At 35.9% G+C, this 17477-nt stretch overlaps 3 protein-coding genes across 3 annotated transcripts; all 3 read left to right on the plus strand.

The window, feature by feature from the left end:
- On the plus strand, nt 9189–10172 carry LOC18772003 (auxin-responsive protein SAUR50). Its single transcript, XM_020566910.1, has one exon. It carries the CDS (start codon nt 9306–9308, stop codon nt 9690–9692), a length of 387 nt encoding a protein of 128 aa, XP_020422499.1. The 5' UTR covers nt 9189–9305; the 3' UTR covers nt 9693–10172.
- LOC18775433 (auxin-responsive protein SAUR50) lies at nt 12872–13714 on the plus strand. Its single transcript, XM_020566757.1, has one exon. The coding sequence runs from the start codon at nt 12922–12924 to the stop codon at nt 13336–13338; it is 417 nt and encodes a 138-aa protein (XP_020422346.1). The 5' UTR covers nt 12872–12921; the 3' UTR covers nt 13339–13714.
- Nucleotides 16282–17375, plus strand: LOC18774629 (auxin-responsive protein SAUR50). The gene has a single exon (XM_007206051.2). The coding sequence runs from the start codon at nt 16797–16799 to the stop codon at nt 17223–17225; it is 429 nt and encodes a 142-aa protein (XP_007206113.1). The 5' UTR covers nt 16282–16796; the 3' UTR covers nt 17226–17375.

Raw genomic sequence — 17477 nt, forward strand, 5'->3', positions numbered from 1 at the left:
TCGACTGCAGAATGTTCTTTTTTCATCCATTATGAATTCATAAGTTTGCATTATGTTCAAACCAATTAAGAAACAAAATAAGGGTAAAGTACCCTTTTGGTTTCTGTTTTTCTCCAATTTCATTTTGGTCCATGTGTCTGGAATCTTAAAAAAAAATTCAGACAAAAAAAACTCTGTTTCGAATTTGATCAATATGATCCTTGTGTTTTATACCTGCCACGCGTGCTTGAATTAGACGGAAAGGGCCAGAATGGTTTACAGTGACCAAATTGAAAATCTGAGTAAAAGACGCGGATCAAGAGATCCATTGCTGAAGATTTTTTAAAAATTTGTTTTGGTTGTAATCAACGGTTGAGGGAGATTCAAATTTGGGACATTTTCCGACATTGAACTTTTAGAAGAGAAGTAGCCCAAGATGGTTGGTCTACTGCTTCTTGGATAAACAAGACATAATAACTGGTAAAACCCACAAGAAATTTGAAAGCTCATATATCTACATGTTTACATGCAGTTACCTGAAAAGAAAACATAGCTATTAATTTCTTTACAAAATTAGTGAAATACCCATTTCTAGACATAATTCTATAAAGAAACCCTATACCATTCAATATATATAAACACACCCAAAATAAACCCAAAAATTGACAGCTGTCGATTTCTTAAATTCAACAGCTATGTTGGATTACTATTTTGCCCTTTTGCTTTATCCATTAATCTACTTAATCTTCATCAACACACATCTCGAACTTTCTTCTTCTTCTTCAACAATCGAGCTCTGCTTCTAGCTTTTCTCCTAGCCCAATTCCCATTTAATCTTCATCATCTCCACCACAGCCCTTGCCGACTCCATCACCACAACCCGTCGCCGATTCACCTTCGCCCAAAACTCTTTCTTCGATTTCCCTTCCTCCATCTCCGTCGGACGCTCCAATGAACGCACCATCCTTCTTCATCTCCGACGCTATCGTAATCATCTCCATCTCAATCTCCATCGACCGACGACACACCTCCAGTTCCTTCTCCAGTTTCGTAGAATCCGAGCGACGTCAACCACAACAACCTCAATGCAGACAGAGACGGAACTAAGAACTTCTCTGGAGGAATGACTTCGGCGAAGAAGGCAGGAATCGTACTTGGATTGATCGTTGGATAAAATTCATCGATCTCAGTATAGATACGCCGCCAGGAGAGAGATTCTCTGAAGAACTACTCAGTCTCTCATACACAAAAGCTCTTAGAGGTTACTGTGAAAATTTTAATTTCTCATAATTTTTTGTTGTAGTTAATTTATGTGTTTGCTTAGTGTATGATTCAATTGAGATTTTGGCAATGGTGATATGGTGATTCAATTTGATTCTTCATTCTTTGGAGCGCTGACGATGCTAGAGTTGGTGGTAGTCAGAATTTTGGAATGAGTTCTTAGCGTAAAATACTCAATTAGTCAATATGAGTCACTGTATTGCTTTTTCTATTTTAGAATGATATAATATTTGGAATTAGAGATTTAGAATTCATTATGCTTGTTTTTCTCATTGTTGTTGACTGGTTTGGCTCTGTCTGTGTATGCTATGTAATGTTTGGTTACTGAGAAAATTGAATAAAAGAAAAGAAAATTGATAATTACTGTTCTTGGATTTAGATTCTCAGTTATCTAGGTTCTTTGTGATTTTAATGTGTAAAACACTATTTAGTATTAACTTGGTTTTGATGTGGTATTGTTTGGATTCTTTATCGTACCTATTATGCAAATGAAATGACGTAGTTGTTAATTTCCAGTAAGTGGTATGAACAGTTGTTATACTGTTCATACCCTGCAACTGAGATGATTTCTATGACATAGTATTAACAGTGCACTTCTATGACATAATATTAACAGTGTACTTCTATGACATAGTATTAACAGATTTTCAGTAACAAAGCATGCTCTATATTTTGCTCTATATATAGCTATGCACTTGAAGTTTATGATATGCATAACGTAATTTTTACTAGGAAGATAGTGTTATGACATAGTATGACAGTAAAGTATCGATGTTAATACCCTATACTGGAACTTGACAGTGGTAGAAATGCACAAGAAATAGGATTTCAAAGAGAACTAGTAGTGTTATTACCCTATATTGGAACTTTGCAGTGGCAGACATGCGTTAGAAATAGGATTTTCTAGGGAACAATCAGTATTATTACCATATACTGGAACTTGACAGTGGTAGAAATGCACAAGAAATAGGATTTCAAAGAGAACTAGTAGTGTTATTACCCTATATTGGAACTTTATTTACAGTGGCAGACATGCGTTAGAAATAGGATTTCCTAGGGAACAATCAGTATTATTACCATATACTGGAACTTGACAGTGGTAGAAAAGCACAAGAAATAGGATTTCAAAGAGAACTAGTAGTGTTATTACCCTATATTGGAACTTTATTTACAGTGGCAGACATGCGTTAGAAATAGGATTTCAGTGTACAATCAGTATTATTACCATATACTGGAACTTGACAGTGGTAGAAAAGCACAAGAAATAGGATTTCAAAGAGAACTAGTAGTGTTATTACCCTATATTGGAACTTTATTTATATTGGAACTTTATTTACAGTGGCTTAAATGAAGGTGCGCGTGCTGGCAGTTAAGTTACGGTTTACTTTTACGGTTTACTTTTTTTTTGGGCCGAAAGTTATAGAATACGAGATGGTACAATGTTTGGGCTTGTTTATAAATTTGGGCTGGGTTTGTTTTGGGTGTTTTTTGAGTTTTTTTCTGTTGGGCTTGATAGTGGCAGTGCTGTAATTTATTGGAACTTCAACACTAATTTGTTATTTAATAAATGGATTTTGGGTGTGTTTATGAAGTGTTTTCCATGTGGGGTTTTTTTATAATTTCAGCTCCTATTTTGGGTATATTAGTGAAGATCCCTAATTTCTTTGGTGGCAAAAGTCGTAAACAATATGGTACATATATATGCTTAACATATCCTAAAATTCATAATTGGAATTAATTAGTGAATTATTTGGAATAAAACTTTCGTGATAAAATTTCTTATGATTTGGCGGAAGGCTCTCAAATACCATTATTACTTTCAAATAACACCATTACTATAATAAAGAATCTTAGTACATCAATATCATCTCAATATGTTGTCGATATTATTCATTTTTTGAATAAAAAATAGTCATATAGAGTCTTGATATGACAACAAAGTATCAATATTTTGTCGATATTATCGATTTGCTATAGTAATCTTAGTATTTGATAGCATTTCCCAATTATTTTCTAATTAACTTCTTCCTACCCCTAAAGTTGAATTAGGTTACTTTTCATTAATTAAGAACCGATTGTTTGGTTTCGGGTACCAATGACGAACCTATTTAGGTCAAAGGAGGTGCAGTTGCACTTCTCCTCGCCAAAAAAAAAATAAAAAAAATCAGTGTATGTGCTTCAAATTGCCTCTCTGCTCAAGCTGGTGGTTGTGCACTCCAAGTGTTCGACAACGCAAGCAACAACGCAGCACGCTAATTTTTTTTTTTTTTTTAAAGTCCTGAAAAAAAGAAAAAAAAAAAAGAAGGAAACTAGATTCATGGGCTTTCAACAAGGCTTGCATTTCATAGACTTTAAACAAGGATTCTTTCTTAAAACAATTCTTTTCGTGGGCTTAAAACATAAGTTCTTTCCTAAAGCAATCTTTAAACAAGACAAGCATTTTGTGGGCTTTAAGCAATGGAAAATGCTAGGCGTACCATATTTATATACCACCTCTCTAAGAGCAATTCCAACGGGCTACCCTTACCAAGGTAAGAGGGGGCCCAAGCCCCAAATTCGTCTTCCAGAGGGCTAAAGTTGCCAGGGTAGCTGATGGGGCCCACAAAACCAGGCTAGCCCTCAGGCAAAACAAGCTCGTGCTCTAGCATGGGTTTGCTGACGTCAGTGATGACTTCAGCAACCCAAAAAAAAAATGAAAAAAATCTACAAAAAATACAAAAAAAATAAATACTTAGTCATATTCTTCACTTCCCACACTAAAACTCTATACAAATTCCTCTCCTCATATCTCATGTGAATAGTGGTTGTCATAGCAATAGGTGGAAACATCACAACCTTTTGCAAGAGCTGTCACTATTCAAGTGAATACCCTTACCCTTTGCCATGGCAAATGGGTGGAAGTGCTCTAATATAGGTGGTAAGCCTAGCATTACCCTTTAGCAATTCTTTCACCTTTTTTTTTTTTTTTGGGTATGAGGTTTTCATGATATGAAACCTTGTCGAAAACAATTGTAGATTAATTGAATTGCTATTTTTTTTTCTATTACTTATGAATGACATTGGTATTGTTTAAATTATAAGAATATTTGTTTGTCAATTTTTTATTATTATAAAGCTTTTAGCATTTCAAAATTACATCTCGGTTAAAAAATTCCTAAATCCGTCAGTGCATGCTATATTGATGATATTTGATGGACTTTTCGTCTTGATTGATATTCAGAAATATCAACCAAATATGAACCAAATATCTACAATGTACATTGTAGATTTGTACTCGATACAGGCCGACCACTCCTCTTTTGCATTATTAAACTATACCGTTCAAATGTTCGTGCTTCTCTTTTGATCCATGGAATTTCTTCACAACCATGTTCACATATTCTCCTCTCAAATAGCATTGTGCCAAGTTCATTTTCATACGTTGGAGAAATACTATTCAAACTAGTCAACATGATGGAGCCCTCTCCGTACCTCATCACCCCAACAAAAAGCTAAAAGAAAGTAATCAGTGAACGGACAATTATAAAAAGAGGCATCAAGTACAGCCGACGGTTTCTTCCATCTATTTCATTGCCCAAAAAACATATGGAGCCTATTGTCGAGAACTTTTTCAATAATGAATCAATCTCAAACCTGCATTTTTGGTCTTTCTCTAGCTAACAAAAATATCTACATGGACAGTTGGATTTGATCCCACAAATATCACTTTTGATCTTTTATGTTTTATGTCGTGGACAAAATGGTGGACCTTGAGATTGGAAAGGCACAAGACTAGACAAGTAAGTGAGCAATTTCATGTGCAAAATTCAAGCATTATGGCCTGTGGGCTGCTGCAAATGCACCCAAAAATTATGACCACCTGGAGGAAGCAATTACAGTTGTTTCAGTTTTGTTATAGAAGACAATAACTTAAAGTTTAAGCACCTTAATTTGTTACAATGAATTCTGTTGTCTTAAGTGTGAAGAGAAACATGGTTATGGACATTGCAGAGCTTTCTTAATTGTGTTTGTATATATGTGAGAATAAAGGTGAAGAATATTTGATGAAATTGCATGTATAGTTCCTGAGAAGTAGAGTCTGCTGGTTCATTTCATATATACCATGAATGACTTAAACTAAAAGTTACTCACAAGTTCATTGTCCAATGATTAGGAGTGTCATATTACTTGAGTTATTATTTAGAACACACAAACACACAAGAATAGGAGTAAAAGGTATGATAACAATGTTAAATTTTAGAGAGACAGGCCAGCAGTCAAGGGTAGATCTATGTATGGGTTAAAGTGGGCTTTAGCTCAGTGCAAAATTTGGAGATGAAAAAAATTAGTGCTAATTTTATAAGTCAAACCCAAGTTAATGAAAAATAGTCCACCTCTCTTTGTTGAAATTAGCCAATCCCAACCGAAAGATTTCATTTCTAGAGGCACCCACACACATCAAACATCATGTTTTCCTATTACCCACCAATGTATAACTTAATATTTGAACTTGAGAGCTTAGAAATAGCAGGTCTCTTCATCTTTAAAACTGTATCAACCTATATCCAATGGGTTCTTATTAGTAAGTTTCTCTCTTACTTTTTGTTTAATTTCCAATTTCAATTGTTATTGTTAGCTTTTTATGATTTAGGGTTTGGATGTTAAATTTTGGGGACTTTTTTCTTATGCAATTTGCCAGGATTTTATTGATGAGTCATCTTTTTTCTGGTTTAATCTATTCATTACTTGATCTATGCTTTCAATAATCTACTTGTTTCTTGGTTTTGTCGAATGGTTGTAGCTTGTGATTGTGCAATTGTAGATCTATATTACTGCACCCCCTACTTCTATGTCTACTCCCATAAAATTAAAAATTGTTAATTGAAGAATAGTTGCTACCACTCATTCCTTTGCATGTAAACTTGTTTTTAAGGGGAAAAAAAAGGGGTGATATAATGGATCTCCCATAAATAAAAAAATATTAGTCCACCTTTATAAAATTTCACGGTCCGCCTTTGCCAACGGCCCACTACTAGCTTCACTGATATTGTCCCCAACTTAACCATCTACAAATTCCAGTAGGGGTGTGAGGTTTTATCACAAAAGCCCTCGGTGATATTAGTAGTGGAACCATATTCATTATATGTTATGTTTTATTTAATCAAGTTTACGATGTGAGACTTAAATTATTCAACAAAGAATTGAATCCCAGTAGCTCACAAGATCTACAATGACTATTATGGTTCGTTGATCTAATTTTTACGAACAAAACTTTACCACTTAATGCACAAAATGTAAAATGTAGAACATAACAAGAAGTATTTTAGAGATCAATGAAAAAAGGCAAGAAGATTTCGCATTGATCAGGATTTATTATTATTATTATTATTTTTAGGCTTATGTACTGTTACACCTTTGAAATGGATACTCGGTCTCACTTTACCTCATCAAACTGAAATTTTCTCATTTAACCCTTGAATCTCTAAAAATTGCTAAAATTTTCTCACTTTACCACTTCTGTTCATTTTCATCCACAAAACTATTAAATGTGATGATGTGGCATGGATATTCTAGTAATTTTAGCTCCTTATCTTCTCTCTTCTCTCTGTCTCTTTCTCCTCTCTGCCTCCCTCTTCTCTCCCCACCCCTCGCCAGACCCAACAACCCCCACCCCATACCTCCTCCATGGAATTACTCAACACACCCAAACCACCACCACTCAAAAAAAAATTTAAAAATTCTCCTCGACATCCACTCCCCATATTCTCTCTTGGCAGAGAGAGAGAGAGAGAGAGAGAGAGAGGCAAAGGGAGTGAGGTGAGAGAGAGAGAGAGAGAGAGAAGAGATAAAATAGATAGTTAAAATTACTAGAATGCCCATACCACGTTAGCACCCTTAATGGTTTTGTGGACAGAAATGGACGAGGTAAAATGAGGAAATTTCAGTTTAAGAGAATAAAGTGAGACCGATCATCATTTTTTGGAGATAAAACAATAAATAAGCCTTTATTTTTAAACGACTCACTGTCACACACACAAATAAGGTACTGAGACCTTATATGGTACTGAAACCTTATAGATAAGCCTTACAAGAGGAAGCTATGCATAGTTCTTTTAAAGGTACTGAAACCAAAAATCCAATACAGTCCTCCCATTTTTCCTTAGACAAATCGTAATTTATTTTCCCACATACACTCACCACTAGGCTAACCTAAATTTATCCTTTCATCATTATTTATTTTTATACAAACGGTATTTGGGTAGGAATAATCAAACTTAAGACCTTGAGTGTAGGGGTAAATGCTCTTAATCAACTATAATTTCCTTGTTGTTTGTCCTTCTAATTACATGAGTGATTATAGAATACTACGGTAATACGGCTACGTGGTACATCTTGTACACATGTTATAATATAAGTAGATATTTATTGATATTACTCCCTAAAAGAGGGAAAAATAAACCTTGTCGCACACCCATTTTATAACACATGTACAAAATGTGTCATGTAGCTATACAACCATAATATTCTATAATTTATCCAAACATGACCTTCAAGTGATCAAATAACTATAATAATACAAATATTGGTTTAAAATTGTTCAACTGCTCTTATTAATCAGAAAGGTGCAATACATTATACATTTATATGATAGATGCATTTGGATTTTGTCACGTACCGAAAGCTGTGGAACTGTGGTACCTTGTATGGCCCCCCACCTTATAGAAACGACATGTGTGTATATTTTCAGGTGGGGAAGGACAAAAGGACGGAGGTTAGAACAAGTTGTCCGTTTAAGTATTATTGTATGTACACCGTTGGTGGTGGTTCTAATGGGGGCTAAGTGTACTGTGAATAGCTTAATTGGGACATTTTTGGAAATAATTCTTTCATAAAATATTAAATATATCTTTGAATTTACGAAGAACCACCACAAGTAGGTTGAAGGGGCGATAACCACTCCAGGTCTTCATGTCGATTATCTCTCGAAAGTTCTAGGCAACTACATGCTTAGGTACCTTAACAGGGAAAAAGAAAGAAGGACCACAGAACCATTATGAATCGAACTTGTGGATTGGATGCACGCATGAGATTACATGATGAAAAATTCAAAAGACTGAAGAAGAACCACAGAACCAAGCTTTTAATGCAGAGACATGCATTTCACACACTGCCAATAAATTTGTGTGATGGAGGCTGAATCCGTGTCAAAATTTTAGACCATGTTGTACTGCTTCATAAGCATGCGTACGTCCGTCCTCCAGGTCTTTTCATGGCACTGCAGATGCATCATATTTTGGAGGGAAAGTGGAAGATCATATTATATATGGATTGATTCAATTAAGAAGCACATGATATATGTACTTCGTACAAGCTTTTCGCATGAGAGATAAGATATTTGAAGCTGGGTTATTCTACGAATATATTAAGCCAATCTTAATCCGGTGGACATCTTTCGCACACTGAAAATGTTATGAATCCATCGTTCTTTTGCTCACCCACAAATTTCAAGACACTAAAATCTTGTGAGATATTAGAACGACATCGGTCCTTGTAAAGCATAAGCTATGCCTTTCGTAAAACACGTTTAAGAACAAAACTATAAGCTCACTATATTTTTGTGCTTGTGAAAACATAATTGATTGGGATGCTATCTGGGTTGAGATCGAGTTGACTGGTTAGCTCGTAATCATTATAGGCTTGGTTAACCATAGCTCGTTAAATTTCATAATGAAATTAGACAGAGGAATCATTTAATATAACGCATGGAAACAGATGAGTAGCAGTGTCGTAAATGATTTCGGTAGAGGAAGAAGTTGACATGACAAGAGGGACGTCTCATGCTAAGTTGGAAGCTATAATAAGTCACTCACTCACATGGGCTGGTCTCCCCAAAGTTGACTCCACACAGTGCAGCACCTTGTCGTTTCTCTTTTCTTGCTAGTCAATACTGTAAATAGAAACCGTCCAGTACCCTAACACTATATAATAAAGTGATCTAACGTACCAAAAATACCATCAATCAAACATAGATCAAAAGAAAATAAACTAAATAAAGCACAATATTCATGGCCAAGTCTAGAACCACTAGTATTACTTGCAAGAAGAAGAAGAGCATTGTCAAGCTCAAAATTGTAGTCGAAAAGCTTAAAAAAAGTCTATTGTGCGGTAGGTCAAAATCATCAGTTTCCAACTGCGATGACTCAAAAAATGTGTCCGAAGATGTGAAGGAGGGTCACTTTGCTGTGATAGCTGTGGATGGAGATGAACCAAAGAGATTTGTGGTTGCATTGAGTTACTTGACGCACCCAACTTTCTTGAAGCTATTGGAGCAAGCAGCTGAGGAGTATGGTTTTGACCATGAAGGTGCAATCACCATTCCTTGTCCGCCAAGCGAGCTTGAGAAGGTTTTACATGATGATCAGCAATGGCAAGAGGAAGAAAGGCTCGTCTAGTAACTGGGGTTTTTGTAAAACTGTGGTACAGAGCTACTGATCATGAACAAGATTTCTCTCTTCTCCTAGCCTCGCCCAGTGAGAGGCTTACACCGTAGAGATGAGGAGTGTAGATTCTATTGGGGCACTGATAAGATTTGTTGTATAAACACAAACAGATTCTTGCCCCTTCTTAAATTCTTAAACCCTAGATACAGTAACTAGAAGCCCTCGAAAGATGTGTGAAAGGCGTTTTGCATTATTTCTTTAAGCATTTTAAGACCTTTTTGGGATGATGTATCCGATCAGTGATATGTTCTCTTCACACAAAACTGGATTGCACACTTTCATGCTGGAAATAATACAATTAATGTCCATATACAGTCAGCCAAGGAGTTCATTTGCGCCTGTTGGTACAACTATATGACCTTAATCAGCACCGCGACAGGCTTAAATCATACAACTTGCCATGCATGATGCATCTATAGGACCTGCAATTGTTGTTTTTTCTTTCTTTTCCGGATATTAATTTATTTATTACTTTTCATATTTGACATATTCTGCTGTTTGGTTCGGTGTGTCTCTTAGAGCATCTCCCCAATATCAAACATTAAATTTGAATGTGATGACGTAAGTGGGAATTTGATATATAATATAGTTTTACATTCCACTTGATATGTCAAATTAAAATATTATTTTATTACTTTGTTGGCACATTCATTGAAAAATAATGAAATAACATCACAAAGTCAAACAATCAAAAATAACAGCATGGGATATAAATGTTATTTCACGTAGGATTTAACATTTCAGTTGGAGTGAGTTTCAGCTATTTTTTATACATGCCAAAGATGTCATGTTGAATTTAACATCTCCATTGGAGATGCTCTTATGGAGCGCAAATACACACACATATATAATATAAAGTTACTTGAAAAGAAACCGTACATACTTAGTTATCAAATTCTTCTATGCGAAAAGCCAGAAATTTTATGGCATCTTTATAAGTTGAATATATCTTAAGTTCCTAATCTGATCTAGTTGTTACTTATTTGGAATATGATTTTTATGAGACCACCGTCATCGGGTGAAAAAGTTGGTAGTCTTATCTTATTTTCTGAGTAACCACTTCCTAGTCCTAAAACTAGATTAGGGAACTTTCCGTTAGCTAGGGAAGATTGTTTTGATACCAAATACTCGTACGTAATTGATTACTTTTTGTTTTTTTCTTGATTTGGTCGACATTTAGAAATATCAATGTCGTTGTCAACGTAATTAGTAGCAGCCAATCACACATTATGGTTGTGATTGCTTTTTTTGACAACAATATTCCATGTTAACTCTTCAAATAGCAATGTGCCGAGTTCAAACTCATCAGAATGATGGGGTCCTTTCCGTACCTACCCAACGAATACAAAAGCGAACCTTAACTAACTAGTGCCTGTGGTTTCTCCCTTCTGTTGAGACCTTTATATTCAATAATGAATCACTCTTGAAATTAATCGAGATGGGGTGTCATTTATTGAACCTGCATTGTTGGTCTTTCTCTAACAAAATATCTAGGTGTAACCAGCTAGATTTTGATCCCACAAATATCACTTTTTCCATGCCTATCACAAAATTTTAGATTTTTTCAGTTCCATATCATCGACAAAACGATGGACCGTGAAAACGAAAGACACGAGACTAGACGAGTGAGTGCGTGAGTGAGTGAGTGAGTTGCAAGCACTAGGGGCCCTAGCTTAGACTCAACCTTTTTTTTTAATGACCTTATGGCCTTTTGGGGTGCTGCAAATTGCAACCAAAAGCTTATCACGTGGAAGAAACCCAGAAACAATCATTACAGTTGTTTTGGAAGAGAAACAAACGTATAAAATTGGTTGGGTTTATTAAATGCAACCAATTTGTAAGAATTAACTAAATCCAGGACCTCAGTGCAAACACCTATGATCCTCTAGAGTACTAATATACGTACAAGCTCATCCAATTTTACACGACCTTCAAATGCTCTATATCTGACCATATTCTGCTTTTTTTTATAAAAGTTGTTCACCTAAAATTGTTGCTGTGTAATTAGAAAGATGGAGTAGTACAGTTACAGTACATGATAGATTTTGAGGGATACTGAAAGCTCTTTTATTTTATATGTACTTTTCAGGTGGGGAAATACAGGACAGAGATTAGAGCAAGTTGTCCATGCAGGTACTGTTATATGTAGGCCTTATATGTACACCATGTGGATTACAAGAATACTTTTATCACCACATCTATTGAAGGTGTTTTTTTTTTTTTTAACAAACGATATTGGGGGAGAGCGTTTACACAAATATTTATTGGGTGCCTGGAGATTTCGAACCTTAAACAAGGGGGAAAAAAAAAAGAAGGAAAAAGTTGGGTTAAGTTAAAGTAAACATTTGAATCAATGAAAAACACAATAAAGTAATTCTAGTGAACGCTCAAAGATCATAAGAGTAAAAAAATTAAAATTAAAATTAAAAAAAAAGATCTCCTTCCTCATGAAAGCCAAAGCTGGAACTGTTAACTCAACACCATGCCCATGTGGGAAGATGGAAAAGGTCTCCACGGTTTGAGAAAAGAACAAGATACTTATTTCAGAAATAAACATGATGATCTCGTGGAATGCACGTGCATGAGATAAATGAAAATTTTAAACAAGAACCACAGAAATCGAACTTTAGAATGGAGACATGCATTTCACACATCAAAGAAATTTTGTGATGGAGGACGAATCCGCGTCAAAATTTTACACTGCGTACTTTAATCGAAAGCATGAGTACGCCCTGCAGGTCAAGCTCCTCAATGGAATCTGCAGATGTATTGTCTTTGGAAGGGAGATTATATTACATGCATTAAAAATAAGATTAAGGAGCACATAACCTAATTAAGTACTTCGTTTCGTATAAACTTCTGCGAGAAATAAGATAGTTGAAGATCAGTAAAGCAATAGCAGTGTCGTTAATGATTTTGGCCGGAGGAAGAGGTTGACATGACAAGTTAAAAGGGACGTCTCATGCTAAGTTGGAAGCTACTCACATGGGCTGGTTTCCTCCAAGTTTAACTCTACACGCTCACAACACAACTTTATCAACATTTCTCTTTCTTGCCATGTCAATGTAAATTGAAGCCGTCCAATCTTATCCCCAACACTATATATAATGAAGTTAGCTAACGTACCAAAAATACCATCAATCCAACGTACAAAAAAGAAAATAGAATAAGCGCACTATTCATGGCTAAGTCTAGAACTACAAGTACTACTTGCAAGAAGAAGAGCATTGTCAAGCTCAAAATTGTAGTTGAAAAGCTACAAAGAAGTTTTTCATTGGGTAGATCAAAATCATCATCAAATTCCAACTTTGATGACTCAAAAAATGTGCCAGAAGATGTGAAGGAGGGCCACTTTGCTGTGATAGCTGTGGATGGAGATGAACCAAAAAGGTTTGTTGTGGCATTGAGTTACTTGACACACCCAACTTTTCTGAAGCTGTTGGAGCAAGCGGCTGAGGAGTATGGTTTTGACCATGAGGGTGCCCTTATGATTCCTTGCCAGCCAAGCGAGCTCGAGAAGATTTTAGATGAGGAACAAGGAGGCTCCTCTAGTGATGGTAACTGGAGTTCTTGTAAAGCTATGGTGCAGAGCTGCTGATCATCATCAAGTTTGATTTTTCGTAACTTTTCAGCAATATGGTGCTCTATTGTATGCATTTGCTCATGCATGTTCTCATTGTTTTGGCTCACCATAGAAGTGTTGGGATGAAGTTTGGGGTCGAAATCGGGAAGAAGATGTGTTTGACAGCCTCGTGTTAACTTAGTGTTCGGAGTGGGGAAACCCTAAGAGTGACATTAAGAGAGGGTTACTGAGGGTGAGAGAGATTGAGAAGTAATTTACTAAAGATGAGATATGGAACGTTGTTATTATTGGCAAGATCACTTATTATTTGCTATATCAGTCGAATCCCTTCTCTTCCTTGATTAAAAAACAAAAAACTGAAATCAATTTAAAATTGTTTTTACTTTTGTTACTCCTCCCTCTCATCATCCCCTCTCATCCTCTCTCTCAATCGCATCTTTGCTCCCATTCTCACTCTCATTTTCCTCTATACTCTAGCACAAAAAATGAAATATACTAAAATTAAAATGGTTATCAAACAGGCCCTTAGTTGATAGGTTTTTCTTGCAATCAACCTAAAACGTAATACTTTTCTTAACATCTTTAGACTTGTAAGACCTTGTAAAAAAGGGCCAAATAATTTTTCCTTCTGTGAAAGTAAGTTCTATAAACATGAAGTTTGTTAAATTAGGTAATGTAGATTGACATTAATCCCTCTCAATTCATTACCGAAATATATGTTTGTAGGATAGATATTGCAACCCTGTACGTACTTTATGTTTGTGCTTGTCTTGATTGATTGGTTTTCTCACAACCGCGTTCACATATTATATATCCTCTCATATTGCATCGTACGTGCCAGTTTTCATGACCATATGCATATGTCATGAAAAATACCATTCAAACCAATCAAAATGGTCTTACCCCAACGGAAAGTCCTAAAAGTCTCAATTAGTTTCTCCCCCATCTAGTGGCAACAATGCTAATTAGTTTTATTGCCTGAAGAACATAATGGAGGCTGTTGTCGAGACCTTTTTCCGAAATGAATATCAATCTTGAAATTAATTTATGGGGGGTTTGGGCCTTTCTCTAACGAAAAATAAAAATATGGGTGTAAGAGCATCCATAATGGGCTCCCTAAATGATGTAGAACAGATGGCAGATTTTATCGCGGTTGAGCTAGAAAAAGGACGTAGTGGGAATATGCAGTTTTGTCGTCCAAGCTCCAATTAGGACGCAAAATACCATTTCGGAATTGGAACGACGCCACGAGTGTAACTCACAGCTTTGCTGTGATATATGATGGATTTTGGCATTCTGAGGTCGTTTGGCCTTCCAAAACTGCAATTAAAGTTTGGTAGTTAATTTTCCAATAAATTCTGTTTTGGACAGTTTAGGAGTTACGTTATTAAGACTCCAAATTAATCCTGTTTTTTCAGTTTTATGTAATAACTCCCCTAGTGGTTGAAGGGTTGAGGGTTGTTGAGAATTGTGTATTTAGACAGGCTTGTCTAACGTTTCTGGCAACTCAGTTTTTAATAACATCATTCCAAGAGAGCTTCTCTTAATTTTCTGGTGGAATCCAGTTTTTCTTGTTACTCAAGGTTTCGCTTGAAACCTTGCTTGTGCTGCGTCACTAAACTACCTCCTTAGCTAAAATTTAAGGAGGAATTGGAAAAACCCACATCCAATTATGCTCCCTATCCAGCTAGGTTTTGATCCCCACAAATACATCACATTTTATTTTCCATGCCAATCTTTTTGTCTTCCATGTGATTGACAAAACGGTAGACCTTGAAACTGAAAGACAAGAGACTAGTCGAGTGAGTGAGTGAGCAATTTCATGTGCAAATTTAAATTCAGGCATTTAGGGCAGCTTTTTTATATGACCTTATGGCCTTTGAGGTGCCTGCAATTCCCCAAAACTTATCATCTGATGACTGCGTTGTGAACAAATTAAGTAACAAGAATATGCTATTTATATTTTCTCTGTTTAAATTTTGAAAAGAGCAACCATCATTGCAGTACTTCAGGCGGGGAGGAAAAGACAAAAAAGGACGGAGGTTAATAGAGATATTTTAGGGAAGAAGAAATGAAGATTATGGAGAAAACCAAATTGAGAAGGTTGGATAAATGAAAAACACAACCAAAAGAATGCTAGAGTGAACACTCAAAGATCATAAGAGAGTCAATTCTCTCTTCTTCATAAAAGCCAATGGCTGAACTGTTAACTCAGCTTAGGATGCCTTTTCATCACCATATGAATAACATGGAAAAAATGATATTTATTTTAGATAGAAAACCCGATGAATGCATGAAATTAAATTTTATTATACTCGACACAAGAACCACAGACAGAAGCAAGCTCTGAATTTGTGCAGTATATGTGTTGACATGCATTTAACACGTCAAAGAATTTGTGTGATGGAGGCTGATCCGCGTCAATGTTTTACACCATGTGCTTTAGCGTTTTAATAAGCATGCGTACGTACGTCCTCCAGGGTCTACCATGCATGGTATCTGCAGGCAGATGTATGATCTTATGGAGGGCGCGAGTGAGAGATCATGTTATTCATTAATCAAATCAACAAGGACGTTTTCTAGGTTATTCTACAGTATTGAGCCGGTAATTAATACACAGATTTCATTTCACTCGCACTCGTTATCACTTTTTTACTCACACGCTTTAACATGTAAGGATTTTATTTTATTTTATTTTATTTGGTAATAAGGTGAGTAACATGTTATATTTTATGCTTGTGAAACTTGAAATGAGCATGGAATGCAATTTGGGTTGACAGTCGGCCGGTATTAGCTTGTTATATTGCAATTATTAAGGGCTCTCATAATATGCGTTGAAAGTGTGAATCCCACATCGGGGAATTAATAATGTCTTACTGAATAGTTTCAAAAGTTCTTGCTCGATTTCAATCTGGCCTAGCAGTTACCTCCCCATTAGAGCTTGCTTACTGCGAAATACAAAAGAATACAGAGATTTCTAGCTCTGTATAGTAAAATACTTGCGCAAAAAACTACTTACGACCATAATGAAGTTGGGTAGAAATTAATTGAGTAACGACATAAGATGAGTACTATACACAGTATAGTCAGTGTCGTTAACCAATTTGGTAGAGAAAGAGGTTGACAAGACGACTCATGGTAAGTTGGAACCTACAAGTCACTCACACTCACATGGGCTGGTCTCTCCCAAAATTTACCTACAAGTCACTCACATTCACATAAACTGGTCTCTCCCAAAATTTAACTCCACACAGTCATCAACACACCTTGTCCTTTCTATTTCATGCCAAGTCAATGTAAACAGAACACCCTCCAAATCTTATCCCCAACACTAATATATAATAAAGTGAGCTAACGTACCAAAAATACCATCAAACATAGCTAAGTCTCTAGACCAAAGGCTACCCAAAAAACAAGAAAAAAGAAAAAGAAAAAGTCTCTAGACCAAAGAAAAATTAAGCACAAACACAAACATGGAAAAGTCTAGAACTAGTAGTGCTTGCAAGAAGAAGAATAGCATTGTCAAGCTCAAAGTTGTAGTAGAAAAGCTACAAAGAAGTCTATATTTGGGAAGATCAAAACCATCAAATTATTCCGATGACTCAACACGTGTGCCGGAAGATGTGAAGGAGGGTCACTTTGCTGTGATAGCTGTGGATGGAGATGAACCAAAGAGATTTGTGGTGGCCTTGAGTTACTTAACACACCCAACTTTCTTGAAGCTATTGGAGCAAGCAGCTGAGGAGTATGGTTTTGATCATGAAGGCGCACTCACCATTCCTTGCCAGCCACGAGAGCTTGAGAAGATATTAGATGACGATCGGCAATGGCAGAAGGAAGAAAGAAGCTCCTCTAGTGATGGGAACTGGGGTTCTTGTAAAGCTATGGTGCAGAGCTATTGATCATGAACAAATTTGGTTTTTCATATATATTATATATATGTCATGTCTCTTTGCTGTACCTCTGCCATCTTTTACATGGTGTATTAGATTAATTTGTTTTCATTTCTCAATAGTAATTTGCCCACGAGCAGAGGCAGAAAATTTTTGCCATATTTTTCATGGTGTTGGACTTGTTCTCTCATTTCTCAATAATCTGTCCAAGGAAGCCAGAAATTTCTTCTTTACTTTTCTCTGAAATAAAGCCATATATAT

This window comes from Prunus persica, chromosome G6 (assembly GCF_000346465.2).
Source record: "Prunus persica cultivar Lovell chromosome G6, Prunus_persica_NCBIv2, whole genome shotgun sequence".
NCBI lineage: Eukaryota > Viridiplantae > Streptophyta > Magnoliopsida > Rosales > Rosaceae > Prunus > Prunus persica.